The sequence below is a fragment of the Medicago sativa genome, chromosome 2 (genome assembly GCF_051527215.1).
Source record: "Medicago sativa cultivar Bolivia chromosome 2, Bolivia_mono, whole genome shotgun sequence".
Lineage (NCBI taxonomy): Eukaryota > Viridiplantae > Streptophyta > Magnoliopsida > Fabales > Fabaceae > Medicago > Medicago sativa.
The window spans coordinates 14,744,599-14,757,558 of record NC_140750.1 but is presented as its reverse complement, the minus strand read 5'-3'; the positions used below and the strand labels follow the sequence as shown (position 1 = coordinate 14,757,558).

The window sequence follows — 12,960 nt, the reverse complement described above, 5'->3', positions numbered from 1 at the left end:
ATTTAACTTTTCATAAACATCAACAAACTTTTTTCTAAGAAAATTCATAAAGTTATTTAAATTGAGAAACTCTTGTGGATAAACAAAACTAATCCAAATTGCACCTTAATCTCCAGCAAAAGTCTAAAATGTTGACTACATCCTTTCATTCCTGCAGCATTAACAGGAAAGTCCAGGAAGAAGACCTTCAATCTAAATTGCTACATTGAGTGTAATAAAGTTTACATAAATGGGAGGCTCTCATTTCATTATTAATGACTGCAAATTTTAATACATTTAAGACACCAGAGAGCCAACCCACACACAACACTGCTTCTGAAGCCAACCAACCTCAATGTCCATTTCACAATAACGTTGTATAAACAGATCTATAACGATTCTGACCTTTCTCTGAACGCTGTCGTGTCGTGGTGAGAGCTTTATAGTATCATAAGCAGCACAAAAGCTTATCCTGCCATAACTGCTAGTGAAGCACTTGACTACTTGGTGCAGCCACTCCAATCCTCAACTGCTAGCAACCCTTGATTCAGTTTTTATTCCGATTGCAGTTTTGAAACCAATGTGATTTAACTTCTTCATATGAGGATGTCATACCTTTTCCTTGTATGTGAAGATGAAAGAGAAACTAATCCACACAAATCAGTTGTATAAAGGAAACTACACACAGTAGTTCACTTCATCCCCCTCCAAACTATCTATACAAACCAACGATGATACTCATTTACAGCTCATTAACACAGAGTTTATAACATGCATGAGAAGGCGGATTGTGCTAGCTTCTGAAGGGGAATTAGATGGTAAACTACGATGATGGCCTAATGTTCGGTATACTTGATCCAATATTGGCCGCACATGCGCTGCAATCCTAGTATCTTCCGGGTTTATAGCAGCAGCCACATCTGTCATCCATTGCAATTTTCTCGGTGTCTCGTTATTGATGTCACAGGATAATTGTTGTAGAAGAGATAAAAGTACTCCTTGGCTTAATGGCAGTGGCACCATTGTCAAGATACTGGTTAAATCAACCTGGTCATTAAGAGGTTTGAAATTCAATGTTAGCTATATTGACTTTGTATTGACGTAATCTTGCAAACCACAAAATATATGCATTAACCACTAATTATATGGAGATCAAATTTGATCGTTCGTGATTGGAGTGGATTTATGAAATGTGATTTCAACCTTGTCAGACGTAAAAGATGGACCAAATTATCATAGGAACAGCAAATAAATTTCAAAATTAATATTACATGTTAAGAGCCTGTAAGGATTAGCCTATTTGAGCTTATCTACTAACATAAAGACTTGTGAGACTGTACGGGAGAGTTTATGAAAACAACAAGTTTTCAACTTATTTTCACAAGTTCTCCAAGATAGCTCATGAAAACATCAACGGGTTAATGAAGTTTCCCCGATATCACTGAAAAGTTGTTAGAAATATATAGGATCGAGTTTTCATTATCTACAGTTTCAATAAAAAAAATTACGCTCTCAATTCACTATCATTACAAACTTCATTTCACAATGATTAATTCTTCATAAGCACCATTGCCAACATAATGAAATTCTCAATGGTTACTCAATTCAACTAAACAAATAATTGTCATACACATATACCTGAGAACATAACCAAGAAACTATTGAAACATCACTTCTATGAAGGGCTCCGGTAAATGCTTCCTCAAATTTTCCCTCACTTGTTAACCTTGTTAGTTCTTTGGTAGGATCCTCGGTCTGTCAAATAACAAGTTCTCACGGTAAGAAAATATCAAGAACACTGTTCAGAAATGGGAAGACAAGGGGAATGAAAAACAGACATACCATTTCATGCAAGCCATTGTTAATTTGTGTTACAAAAGGATCAGAAGCCACTTTGGAATTAGCTGCCATTTCCAACAGTTTACGTTGGCCATCAGCTAATTGCCCACTCAAAGTTTGAGTGAGCGATGATGCTGAATTAATCGTTTCCTGCAAAATCACGACACCACATATTGAGTATTCAAACATGATAGATCAGACATTCAAGATTAGGTTAAAGAGACGAATCCTTTAATATATTTGATCTGGTAGTCAACAAAGATTCAACCAAGCCTATAAAAATAACTGGACCTTTTTTTCTGGTGAGAAATGAAGTTAAACTTATAGTTCCAAAAATAATTTACTTGCAGAAAATCTTTTATATGATAGTTATTTTGGAAAAGAAAATAAATCATGATAGATCGTTTGTTCTAGAATCCTTTAAAAGATTCAATGCAAAATGAAATGAAATCCTATTACTACATTCATCTAAAAATCATGTACTTTTCAAAGGAACAAATTATTTAGATATATACGACACAAGCTATATATATTACAAAGTTGTAAGAATATCCTTGCCAATCAAGGTAACATAAATTCCCTCAAAAAAAAAATCAATGTAACATAAATAATATTGCATAATGATAGAAGTCTTGTTATCTATTTTCAAAACAAGTATCATATACATACCCTCAAAGTCACAGCTAGCGGAGAATGAGTAGAATCATACTGCTGTTGAATAGCAGTTGTGTGGTTCAGAAGTCCATTCTGAAATGTGCTATCAATTTGCTCAAACATAACTCTGCAAGACTTCTCAAAGGCAGGAACTAATGTAGCTTCCACACTAGTCTTAAGTGCTTCCTACAAAGTGCAAACCACACAAAATATTAAAGAAAGTCGCTTACAAGGGAACCAGATTCCTGACCATCTTGAAAGCAAACGTAAAAATAAATCCAAAATATGAAGTTAATTTGAATTGCACTATCATATGATTTGCAAAGATGATTGATGACTATTATTTAAGAATTTCAGTAGCACTTAAAAAATACAAGTTCCAAGAAATGGGTTTTGTTGAAAATAAAATCGGATCGTGTACATCAAGAGAATATCATGTATTTTGGAGTATGACATCATGTAATTCTTCCTGTTATTATTTATATTTATTACCTTTTAAGTATATATAAAGAATTTTTGTTGTGTAGTTGAAACACATAGTATTCACCATACGCCTCTCGTATCCAGAGCTTATTGTGAGGCAACCCTAAATTATGCTTAGAAGTAACAATGCAGTCACGAGAATGAGCCAAACAACTGACTGATAGGGAAGGAAGGATTTGGATTATACCAATCCCTTCGGATCGTGTTTGGGAACCATTGTTTGACGTTATCTCTTGTTTGTCACAAGAATATTAGGACACCAATTTATCAGCCTGTGATGCCTTATCTTAACAATACAACACCCCAAGTTTTTTTTAAGCCAATGGTCCTCCATATGCACATCCTAAAAGAAGGCAGTACTTGATACAACGATGCAAAGGAGTCATTGCATGAACCAGTCATATTTTTACAACGAAGAAGAGATTTGTAGTTGTCCTATTATTTTCATTTTACAAATTCAACGAGCATCGATAATCAATATGCTTGACGGGCACCAATTACGTACACCCTCCGGTCACTATTATAAACAAAATTCTACTTTTTAGATTCATTCAATAAATAATGTATGTGGTCCATTAAATAGACCACATACATCATTTATTGAATGAACCTAAAAAGTAAAATTTTGCTTATAATAGTGACCGGAGGGTGTATATATTTGCATATAATGCGCATGATAAAGAAAAAGCACGATAAGACAGAAATCCATACACACAACATGTTAAAAAAAGATAAGAAAATAATAAGTGTTTTTTAAATGCATTGTCTATGTTGACTTGCTGCTTACCTGAAGTGCCTGCTTGCCAGTAGTTTGAAATTGTGCTTGTATCTGCCTAGCCACTGTAGCTTCAAGTTTTGAGCTAACTGACTTTTCTAGTTGATTCAATGCTTTGTCTCCGACCCCCTTCTGCAGAATTTATAACATAACCTCGGTCAGTTATATTAAAACAAAAATCATCACTTCATTAGCGAAGAAAAATGTGAGGGAAAGTTTGAAGCGGAAACTCATCATATAAGATAGAAAACTAAATAATATTAGTTTGTAAACCATAATTGTCACGCAAAGATTTCTGATATAAAACATTTAAGCAGGCACTGTGCAAACAGAATACGAATTTTCCAAAGCAAATTAACAAAAAACTAATTTTACTGGTAATATGCGTACTCTATTTGAAAAGTAGCATTTTCAAATGTTGAAATAAAATATAAACCTGGAATGACTCGGTAACAGCCGTTGATATTGCTTTTTCCATGTTTTGACTAAGTGAACGGGTAATGGTTGTTCCAATTGAAGATATTTCCTTCTTAATGATTTTCTCCATTAGCGATGACATATCCTTGTTTATGTAATTGGAGATCAAATTTGTTATTTGCTGCACATGGTCTTGCTCTGATTTCTCTTGCTTAGCATTTTCTTCTTGTATGTGAGCCCACAAAGCATCAGTGTTAGCCTTGACTACCTTCTCCATGCTTCGGCCCAATGACCCTTCTAATCTTTTACCTTCCTTAGTAACTGGAACGGAAACCATCGCATTCATTTGCTTTTGCATCTCTTTTTGCATGCTTAATAGCTGTAAAATAAAGAAAAATGAAGATCAAGACAAAAAACTAAATATAGCTCATCGTATGACACGACTATATGCAAGAGCGCCAAAACCAAATAAACGATGTGAAAGGATGTCTTCCTAGTCCTACGAAATAACAATCAACTATGCTCTACTTGTAGCATGTTGAACCTATATTACAGTACACAAAACACTTGATGAATTGAGTCATAAAGATCAGCACTAGAAAAATCATTGGTACTTTTAGAAATATTTGGATTGTATGGACCATAATTTGTGAAACCAAGAAAAAAATATTAGCAAAGTTCTAATGAAAATTAATGACCTGGCCCATCATATCTTGTATAGTAGATAATTGTGGTAAAGCAGCCTCCATGGACGAGCCTGCTGGATTTCCACCTTGATCCTTTGATGAATCCGCTGAGTTAAAAGGGCTGGGAGAAGCGGAAGGTGTACCAGACACTTGAGAACCTTTACCTTTCTGTTTTTTACCTTTCGTGGAAGGTGCTGGGGACGGCAAAGGTGCAGCCACAACTTCTGATTCTCTTGTGTTTTCAGGTACCTCCTTACTCGTGTCTTGAACTTCTCCCTCAATCGATGCACTATTATTTTCAGAAGCGTCAATAGTATTAGTATTATCAGCTTGAAGATCTCCCTCGATATTATGGATGTCTCGATCAGCTTGACGAACTCCCTTAATATTATAGGTGTCTTTATCAGCCTGATGAACTCTCTCGATATTATAGGCGTCTCTGGCCATCCGAATGCCAAGATCTGAGGCCTGGGAATGGAATAACTTCTCTTTCTTCTTAGCGGCATCGGTATGTGAGCCTCGGTCTCTGTCATGCTCGGTGTTTTCTTGATTGGAACCTGTCTCAATCTCGTCTACCACTTTAACTTCTACTTCAAACTTTTCTGCATCACTATGTGCAGCAACACCTTGAACATTCATGCCTTCAGAGATATTGGAATTAGCAGGAGATAGGGCAGCTTTAGAGAATATCTCAGATGGAGTTACCAAATGGGTTGGGTGTTTAAATATCATAGGGGAATCAGACACCGCAGAAACATCAGTTTGTACAACTTTGTCACTTTCTTGCAAATTGTCGCCTGATACAAGCACATCCGCCAGATTATCTTTTTCAGATTTTATTCTTTCTTCTACAGAGGGATCAAGATTTGCTGGCTCATTTTTGTGATCGCTGGCGCTAGCTGAGCTGGTTGCTAAAATATTAGAAGAACTTTTGGAAGCAGATAACTTGCGAGACAATCTTGGACTCGGAGGATGTGGGGGTGGAGCAGCGTGGACATGATCAAAACCATTATGAGAAGGTAAATCATTTGGCTTGATCTCAGTATTTGATACAAAAGCTTCAGGCGGACCATGAATATTTGAAGAAGACAAATTCACAGCACTTTCAGAAGAGCTCACTTGTGGCATGTTAACAGTTTCCAGATCAGCAGATCCATCCCAAGCACGAGATACACTCGGTTCTGTTTTTTCAAGTTCAACATTGTCTAGTGGCGGAGGCAAACATTGTGACAAATTGAGTCCGTACTGTTGAATAGCTTGTGTTTGAACACAATATATCTGCACAAGATGGTCTCCATCCGGTAAACCATCACTAGTTCCAATAAGGCTTAATATAGGCATTGTAACTATGAACTCGGAAATATAATCCATACGAGTAGCAGTTGGATTGGGTCCATACTCTATGTGCACAGCATATATTGTGTTTTTTTTGGCATTTGCTAGCAGAACCAAACCAGCACGAGGCAACGCTACAACTTGATTAAAGAATGCTTCCTCAGGGTTGGCTTCAGAAGAACTTCTTATGTCCAAAGCTTGAACACAAATCCATGACTCGGAATCACTAGGCAATAACCAACCTTCCTCGTAACCGGATACCCATATCTTCACTTCCTGATTTAGTGGCCCCTATAGTAAAGGAAACATATACAAAACGGATTTAGTTAACAACAGATAAACTTAAGAATATCAATGTACCATGTTTCCAATAATGGGAAAAGCTAGGAACATATACCGCTGTGACAAGAACGATGTGATCCGGACGGTGTGGAGCAGTCAAGAACGTCACAGAATTAACAGGTTTACCATCATGTGGTCTTAAAACAGCAAGTGGTGTCGCCTTACGTTCTTCCCATATCTTCACCTGTTGAAATAAAAGACCAAACAATGATAAGACTTTTCTTCAAATGAACAACTCCAAGATGTAATACAATAACATGAATGACTTAAAGGTAAGGATTCAAAATTATATAATTTATTCATAAATTTCACTAGCGAAAACAAATTGGATAACGGGAAAAAATGTAAAGCAGGAAAGAGCCAAATGCAGACCGTGCCATCTGCTGATGCTGAAGCTAATCGACTCTTCATCCATTGGCACATTGACAACTCGGTGATGTTGTCATCATGTTTACCAATAAGGTGCACCCCGTCAATCAACTTATCAATGTTACATTTGAGAGGCTCCTCTGCAGAAAAGGTTTCACCTTTTCCAGCTTTCATGGTGTCGATTTTGAGGATACGGTTTCCAATAGCAACAATTAAAATCTCCTGTTGGTCAATTCCAACAACTATAAGCTAACACTTTAAAGGAGTTAAAACCAATTGAAAGATAATAAACTTAAGGAACAAAATTAAAAAATCACTATTACTTGTTTATGAGGATGCCAGCATACTCGCGGATGAACTGACTCACTCTCTCCTAGTATTTGAATGGCCAGGATAACTCTTCCAGTAATTTGAGGCTTGTCTTCCTCATCAGGGCCCTCATTGATTTTCCATATGAAAACTCTCCCATCAGTGCTAGCACTGTGAATGCATGAGCATATTCAAAGGGAAAATTAATAAATTTATGCTGCAAAAGAAAATATGACAAACATAAACATAAAAGGTATTTACCTGGCTAACAGGTGAACATCCTCAGCGAAGAAAGCCATGTCTGATACTCTCTACATAAAGATTTGATATCCACAAAATTGGAGGGGGGTATGGATTGAAAGTATAATAAAAGGGAGAAAATAACATCTCAATGTGTGTAGCAGCATAACACTCATCATAAGAGACAAAGCAAGCATTGCAAAAAACATAAATAACTCAAATAATATTTCTTTCTCAAATGTCAAAAATGACTCATGTCGTTATGTGCTCATACCATATATCTCGACTTTCTGCAAACAAGGATCTAAACTGAGCAAGAAAAATCAAGAGAAAGAAACATGAAATACAGATGAAAACTTAAAAAGTATAACTATATAGCCCAACACATTTCCTAACTGCAAAAAATTTCATAAGTTTACGAGGAAATGAGAAAATCACGTGCCTTTTTCACGTCTCATGGCAACATACAACATAGGCAGTTAATATATACGCAGTGATTACAACGAAAGGAATATAACTTGACTAAGGACTGTTTGGATTTGCTAATTTGAACTTATCAACTGTTTGGGAGAATTTATGGGAACAATTTATTTATGACATATCCATAAACTCTCCATGATATCTTATGAAAACAACTTATAGCTTATATAAAAACAGTTTGACTTAATTTTATCTTTCGCTATAGAAACAACTTATACATAAGCACTTATACGATAAGTTTTTGCGCTGTAAGCACTTAATTAATATGTTTATCCAACCAGGAGAAAACCATGCAAAACAATACCTTAACTAATTAAGATGTTTATCGAAACACAATGAGCTTTTGTGCTGTAAGCGCTTAATTAAGATGTTTATCCAAACAAGGCAAACCATGCAAAACAATACTTCAGCTACTAAACTCCAATGATTACAAAAGCATCAAAACATAACATCAAAGTGGAGTAAGTACAAGCCAAAAGCAACACATCCCACCCGAATATGACCATGAAGCCATAACTGACTACTTAATTAACAGTTTACATGCAAAAACAAATCATTCAATACCTTAACTACTAAAATCCAATCACTACAAACAAAAGCATCAAAACTTAATACCTGAGTATGACCTCGAAGCAAATATCTCAATGCGGTATTGATATTAAGAACCCGAATAGCACCGAGTTTGAGTCCATAGCAAATATAAGATCTATTCACAGCAATTTGTCTCCCAAGCACAAGACCAGGATCAGAAGCATACTTAGTAATTGGAGTAACTTCAAGCTGAGGCTGCATTTCCCCCGGCAACTTAACATCAATATCATAAACAACATTGTCTCCTTTCAAATGCCTACCCTTTGGAACCTTAGCACTCAGCATCCTTGCAGGTGTTGACTGAGGACTTGCAACATTCACTGTAGAAGAACCTGAACTCACCATAGGATTTGCTGACACCGAAAACTCCGACGAAACCGATGAAGTTTCTTGAGTGTTCAACATAGCCATTAACCTTGCACCAGAGGTAGTGGTTGGATTTGGAGATGAAGGAGATTGAAAAATGGGTCTTTGAGTTTGAGGCGCATGCATTTGAGGGTGATGTTGAAGGATAAGAGGGTTTTCAGGAAAAGGAATATTATAAGGAAGATGATAAGGGTATGTACCAGTTGGTGGAGGGTAAGAAGAAGAGGGGGTAGGGTAAGAAGAAGGAGGGGGTGTAGAAAGTGAAGGTGAAGGAAATGATGGAGAAGAGTTCAAATTTGAAGGATTTTGATTTGTTTGTGTTGTTCCTTTGAAAAGCTTTTGCAAATCAAATTGGGTTTGTTGTTGATTTTGATTTGGATTTCCAGAAGAAGCCATAAAACTTTGACCCAAAATCTTAGATTGAAGAAAAAGGGGAAAATAAAAATCAAAACTTTATGATGCAAAATTGAGATCTGAAATTAACGTTGGTGTTTGTGTTTCTTTTGTTTCAACTGTTGTTACTTGGTACTTTGGTCTCTGTGTTCCTCGTACTAGTATAGTAATTTCAGAAAGAAAAAAAAATTGATAAAAAAGAAGAAAAATGCAAAACCTTTGGTTCGGTCTTCTTCTGTTTTTTCTCTCTTATGTGGTGTGACTGAAATTGAATGAATGCTTAGATTGGATTGGTGTGAGGAAAAGGATTATTAATCAATAGTTTATGTTTTTGCATCATCCAATTAAGCAAGGATGGCAATGGTAGCATCATAGCATAGCATAGAAATAGAATATATGAAATCATCATGAAGCCGGGGAAACTGATATTATTCAAGCAATTATAAATGATTGTGTCAAAAAAAGCAATTATAAATTATTTTTCAAATTCATAATTTTTTCTTTTTTTTTTGATAAATTTATAATTTTCTTAAAGTTTGTTGCTAAAAAAGGTGTGTAAAGGTGCATTTTTAGTTAAGAATCATACCAAAAATATACAAGAAAATGCATTTAAGTTTGGTCTTTTTTTTAATTAATTTAAATTTTTAATAATCTATTATATTTATATCAATATTAATTTTAGATATTGATGAATGAGATATTTTCCTTTTTATTCTTTTATATGGATACTCACAATTTTTTTTTTAATCTTTGTGTGTTCATCATTGTTCAACTAGCTTTTGATTTGGTCTTTGTTGATCTTTCCGGATTTTATTATTTTTGTGTTTAGGTTTAAGTTCTCCTGTGTTGTTGGGTTGCTTCGACAGTTTGGTCGGTGACATTGTGGGTTTGTGTTTCACTCGGTCGTTGTGGCGTGTCCACGGAAGTTTCTTGTTTCAAGTTTCCCTCGAATCATGGATTTGACGGTGGTCTTGTTACCAACATAACAACGAACTTTTGTTCAAGTGTTGTCCTCTCAATGTGAGGTCCAAATGAGTTAGTTGTTCTTTCCCTTTGTCAAAGGGGACTCTGTCATGATCAAATAACATAAGAATAGTATGTCAAGGGACTCAAAAGTTATAGAAACAACAATTTGCACATAAGAATAATCTTATCCAAAGGGGAAAAATTACTTTTTTGCGTGTTGTCTTCAAGTATAACTCTCCAACCTGTGGAAATTTATGGTTCATGTAAATTGGTGACATTGGGTATAGGGTTTTTTTTATTTAGCTTCTCCAACCATGATGATCTTCAAAAAGTGTGGTCCCCTAATTTCACCATCAACACACAAAAGTGAACCAGGGCACAAGTTTGAATTAGGCTTGTTGACCTGCCCCAAGCATATTGGAGGCATCAAACCCTCTTTGAAATTGCTAATGATTAATGAGCATCTATTTCACTAGATGATGCTACAAAAATTAGGTTGTTTGGGCACTATGCCAAAGTGCTGATTGATTTGAACCTCTCTAAAAGACTTTATCAATCCATTCTTGTAGAAAGGGAAAACTTTGCATTCTCTGTCCCTATACTTTAAGAAAAAAATGTCGGATTTTTACACAAAATGTCAATCTATTGGACATTGTTTATCAAGTTGTAATAAGCTAAATAGAAGGAACATGTTGTTAGAGTGGATCCTCCTAAATATCAACCCATCAAGAAGGATATAAGTCAAAAGCCTAGAAAAGAAACTACTTAGAGCAACATGGCTCGATGTAACAAGGATAAGGGAACCAAGGAACCTGCCCAACCTAGCTAACAATAAAATATGGATCGTTGTAATGTAAAATCCCCCTCTGATCAAGAAAATATTGATAAGAATCATGTTGATGATTTCATAATCAATTGATAATTTCTTTTGTGGGGTGCATCGTGAGAAAGTATTGGCAGATTCACTTCCTTAGGGAACATTGGTCGACAACTTACTCTTGTAGATTCATTTATTCCTATTATGGCTCAACAAAATATGCAATTTCAGAGTGAATCGTGGGCCAACATGGCTCATAACGAAGAGTTAACATTAACACACACAAGTAGATTTTTTGTAGAAATTTACCTTCAAATCAGATAGTAACTTGGAAAGAAATACAATAGTTTTTGTGATATGTATATTGCACTAACATGGTTAAAATTGTGAATGTCAATCTCTTGTTATTCTTCTTTTTTCTGCACAAATTTTTGTCGTACTTTAGCAATGTACATCATTTTATAATACCAATCAATTACAATCGTCTTAATATTATAAATATTTATATTTTATCAGAGTAACTTTTAAGGTCGTATGAATGATTGATTGTGATTGTCTATTATAAATAATTTTTTTTTATAAAGTTATGTATAAAAAAAAATACCTATAGAAATTAATCTACAATTTTTTTTTATAAAGTTATGTTGTCACGACCCAAAAACTAGAATCGTGACCGGCGCACAGACTTATACATTTTAGTCCGGCAAGCCTAACAACCAAGCTCGACAAATGATATAAAAAAAATTTACAGATAACTATTTTCATCAAAATAATATTTACAGAAATTTGGACAGAGTATCCCCTGTATTTTTAACGTTTCCAAGATATAAATCCTGTCCATAAACCTGTTCCATCATTCAGAAGCTCAAAAAGACAATTTTTACATAAGTGTACAACTCAAAATAAGACACTCTAAACTCCATATAGCTGCAGATACAATGACTGAATATTTACATAAACAAAAGAACCATCCATCAAGGAGGCCTACCAAAAATGGAAATGATGGACTTCGGATATACTTGCAGCTTCCTACTCAGCTGCTCGGGAATCTGAAAAAAAATAGACAAGGAAAGAGTAAGCCACAAGGACTTAGTGAGGAGACAACAACCACCACCGACTAGAAGGGAAACACACAAGGCACGATTATTTATATTTCTCAAAATTTAATATTAATTTACAAATCTAGTAGCCGTATGAAATTCTTATAATCCGCAAACGTTTATACATAAAAATCCGCACGTTATAATTGTTTACTATCAAATGGGTATACCTCAATGAAAATCCAACATCGTAAAGACATAACATTACAAGCCTTTTAAAAAAATATGTATTGCCGAAAGTCTTAATAAAAACCTTTAAAGAAAATATTGAAAACTCCATTTAGCGAAAATAAGTAAAATGGATGAATCGAGAACTAGCTCCATCTCGTTGATAGCCCTCTCCTCCTAATGGTGGCCTTTCCATAGGGGCGGCTCCATCTAACGGATAGCTCTTTTCTCTCGACTCAAAACAAAATGAAAAATATGTTCAATTAGGGAGTTTACCTCTCATTGATAGCCCTCTCCTCCTAATGGTGGCCATTCCATAGGGGCGGCTCCATCTAATGGGGTAACTTTACCTAATTGAATTCACATACTAGGTGCACCTAGGTCGTCGCAATAATAATCATTTTTCTCAAAACATATAGCTTTAAAACCACAATTCGTAAAATATCAAGCTTGTGTCAGAGCACACAATCAAATCCCAAATTAACTTGTAATGTGAAATTGCTTTCCTTAGGTGAATAATTTTTCCTTATGGGTGTTTGATTAGTGTATGGAATTGATTGATTTTGGAAAGAAAAGAAACAAAATGGAAAAAAAAAAATGAGAACAGAGAGAGAGCGCTACGGGAGAAAAGAAGAAATGAGGGAAGTGTTA

At 35.2% G+C, this 12,960-nt stretch overlaps 1 protein-coding gene across 1 annotated transcript; it reads right to left on the bottom strand.

Annotated features, from left to right (window-relative positions):
• Nucleotides 1–384: 384 nt before the first annotated feature.
• Nucleotides 385–9,540, bottom strand: LOC146944841 (enhancer of mRNA-decapping protein 4-like). Its single transcript, XM_085743187.1, has 12 exons — nt 8,524–9,540; nt 7,450–7,499; nt 7,203–7,359; nt 6,883–7,101; nt 6,566–6,694; nt 4,846–6,459; nt 4,167–4,526; nt 3,743–3,862; nt 2,488–2,658; nt 1,822–1,968; nt 1,618–1,734; nt 385–1,026 (listed from the first exon to the last, which is right to left on the bottom strand). The coding sequence occupies exons 1-12, from the start codon at nt 9,259–9,261 to the stop codon at nt 718–720; spliced, it is 4,131 nt and encodes a 1,376-aa protein (XP_085599313.1). The 5' UTR covers nt 9,262–9,540; the 3' UTR covers nt 385–717.
• Nucleotides 9,541–12,960: the final 3,420 nt, after the last annotated feature.

Coding starts and splice junctions, on each gene's coding strand:
- LOC146944841 (XM_085743187.1), bottom strand. CDS start 9,261: ATGGCTTCTTCTGGAAATCCAAATCAAAATCAACAACAAACCCAATTT. Junction 7,500..8,523: donor TGCTTCGAGGTCATACTCAG/GTATTAAGTTTT, acceptor ATCTTTATGTAG/AGAGTATCAGACATGGCTTT. Junction 1,735..1,821: donor ACAATGGCTTGCATGAAATG/GTATGTCTGTTT, acceptor GTTATTTGACAG/ACCGAGGATCCTACCAAAGA.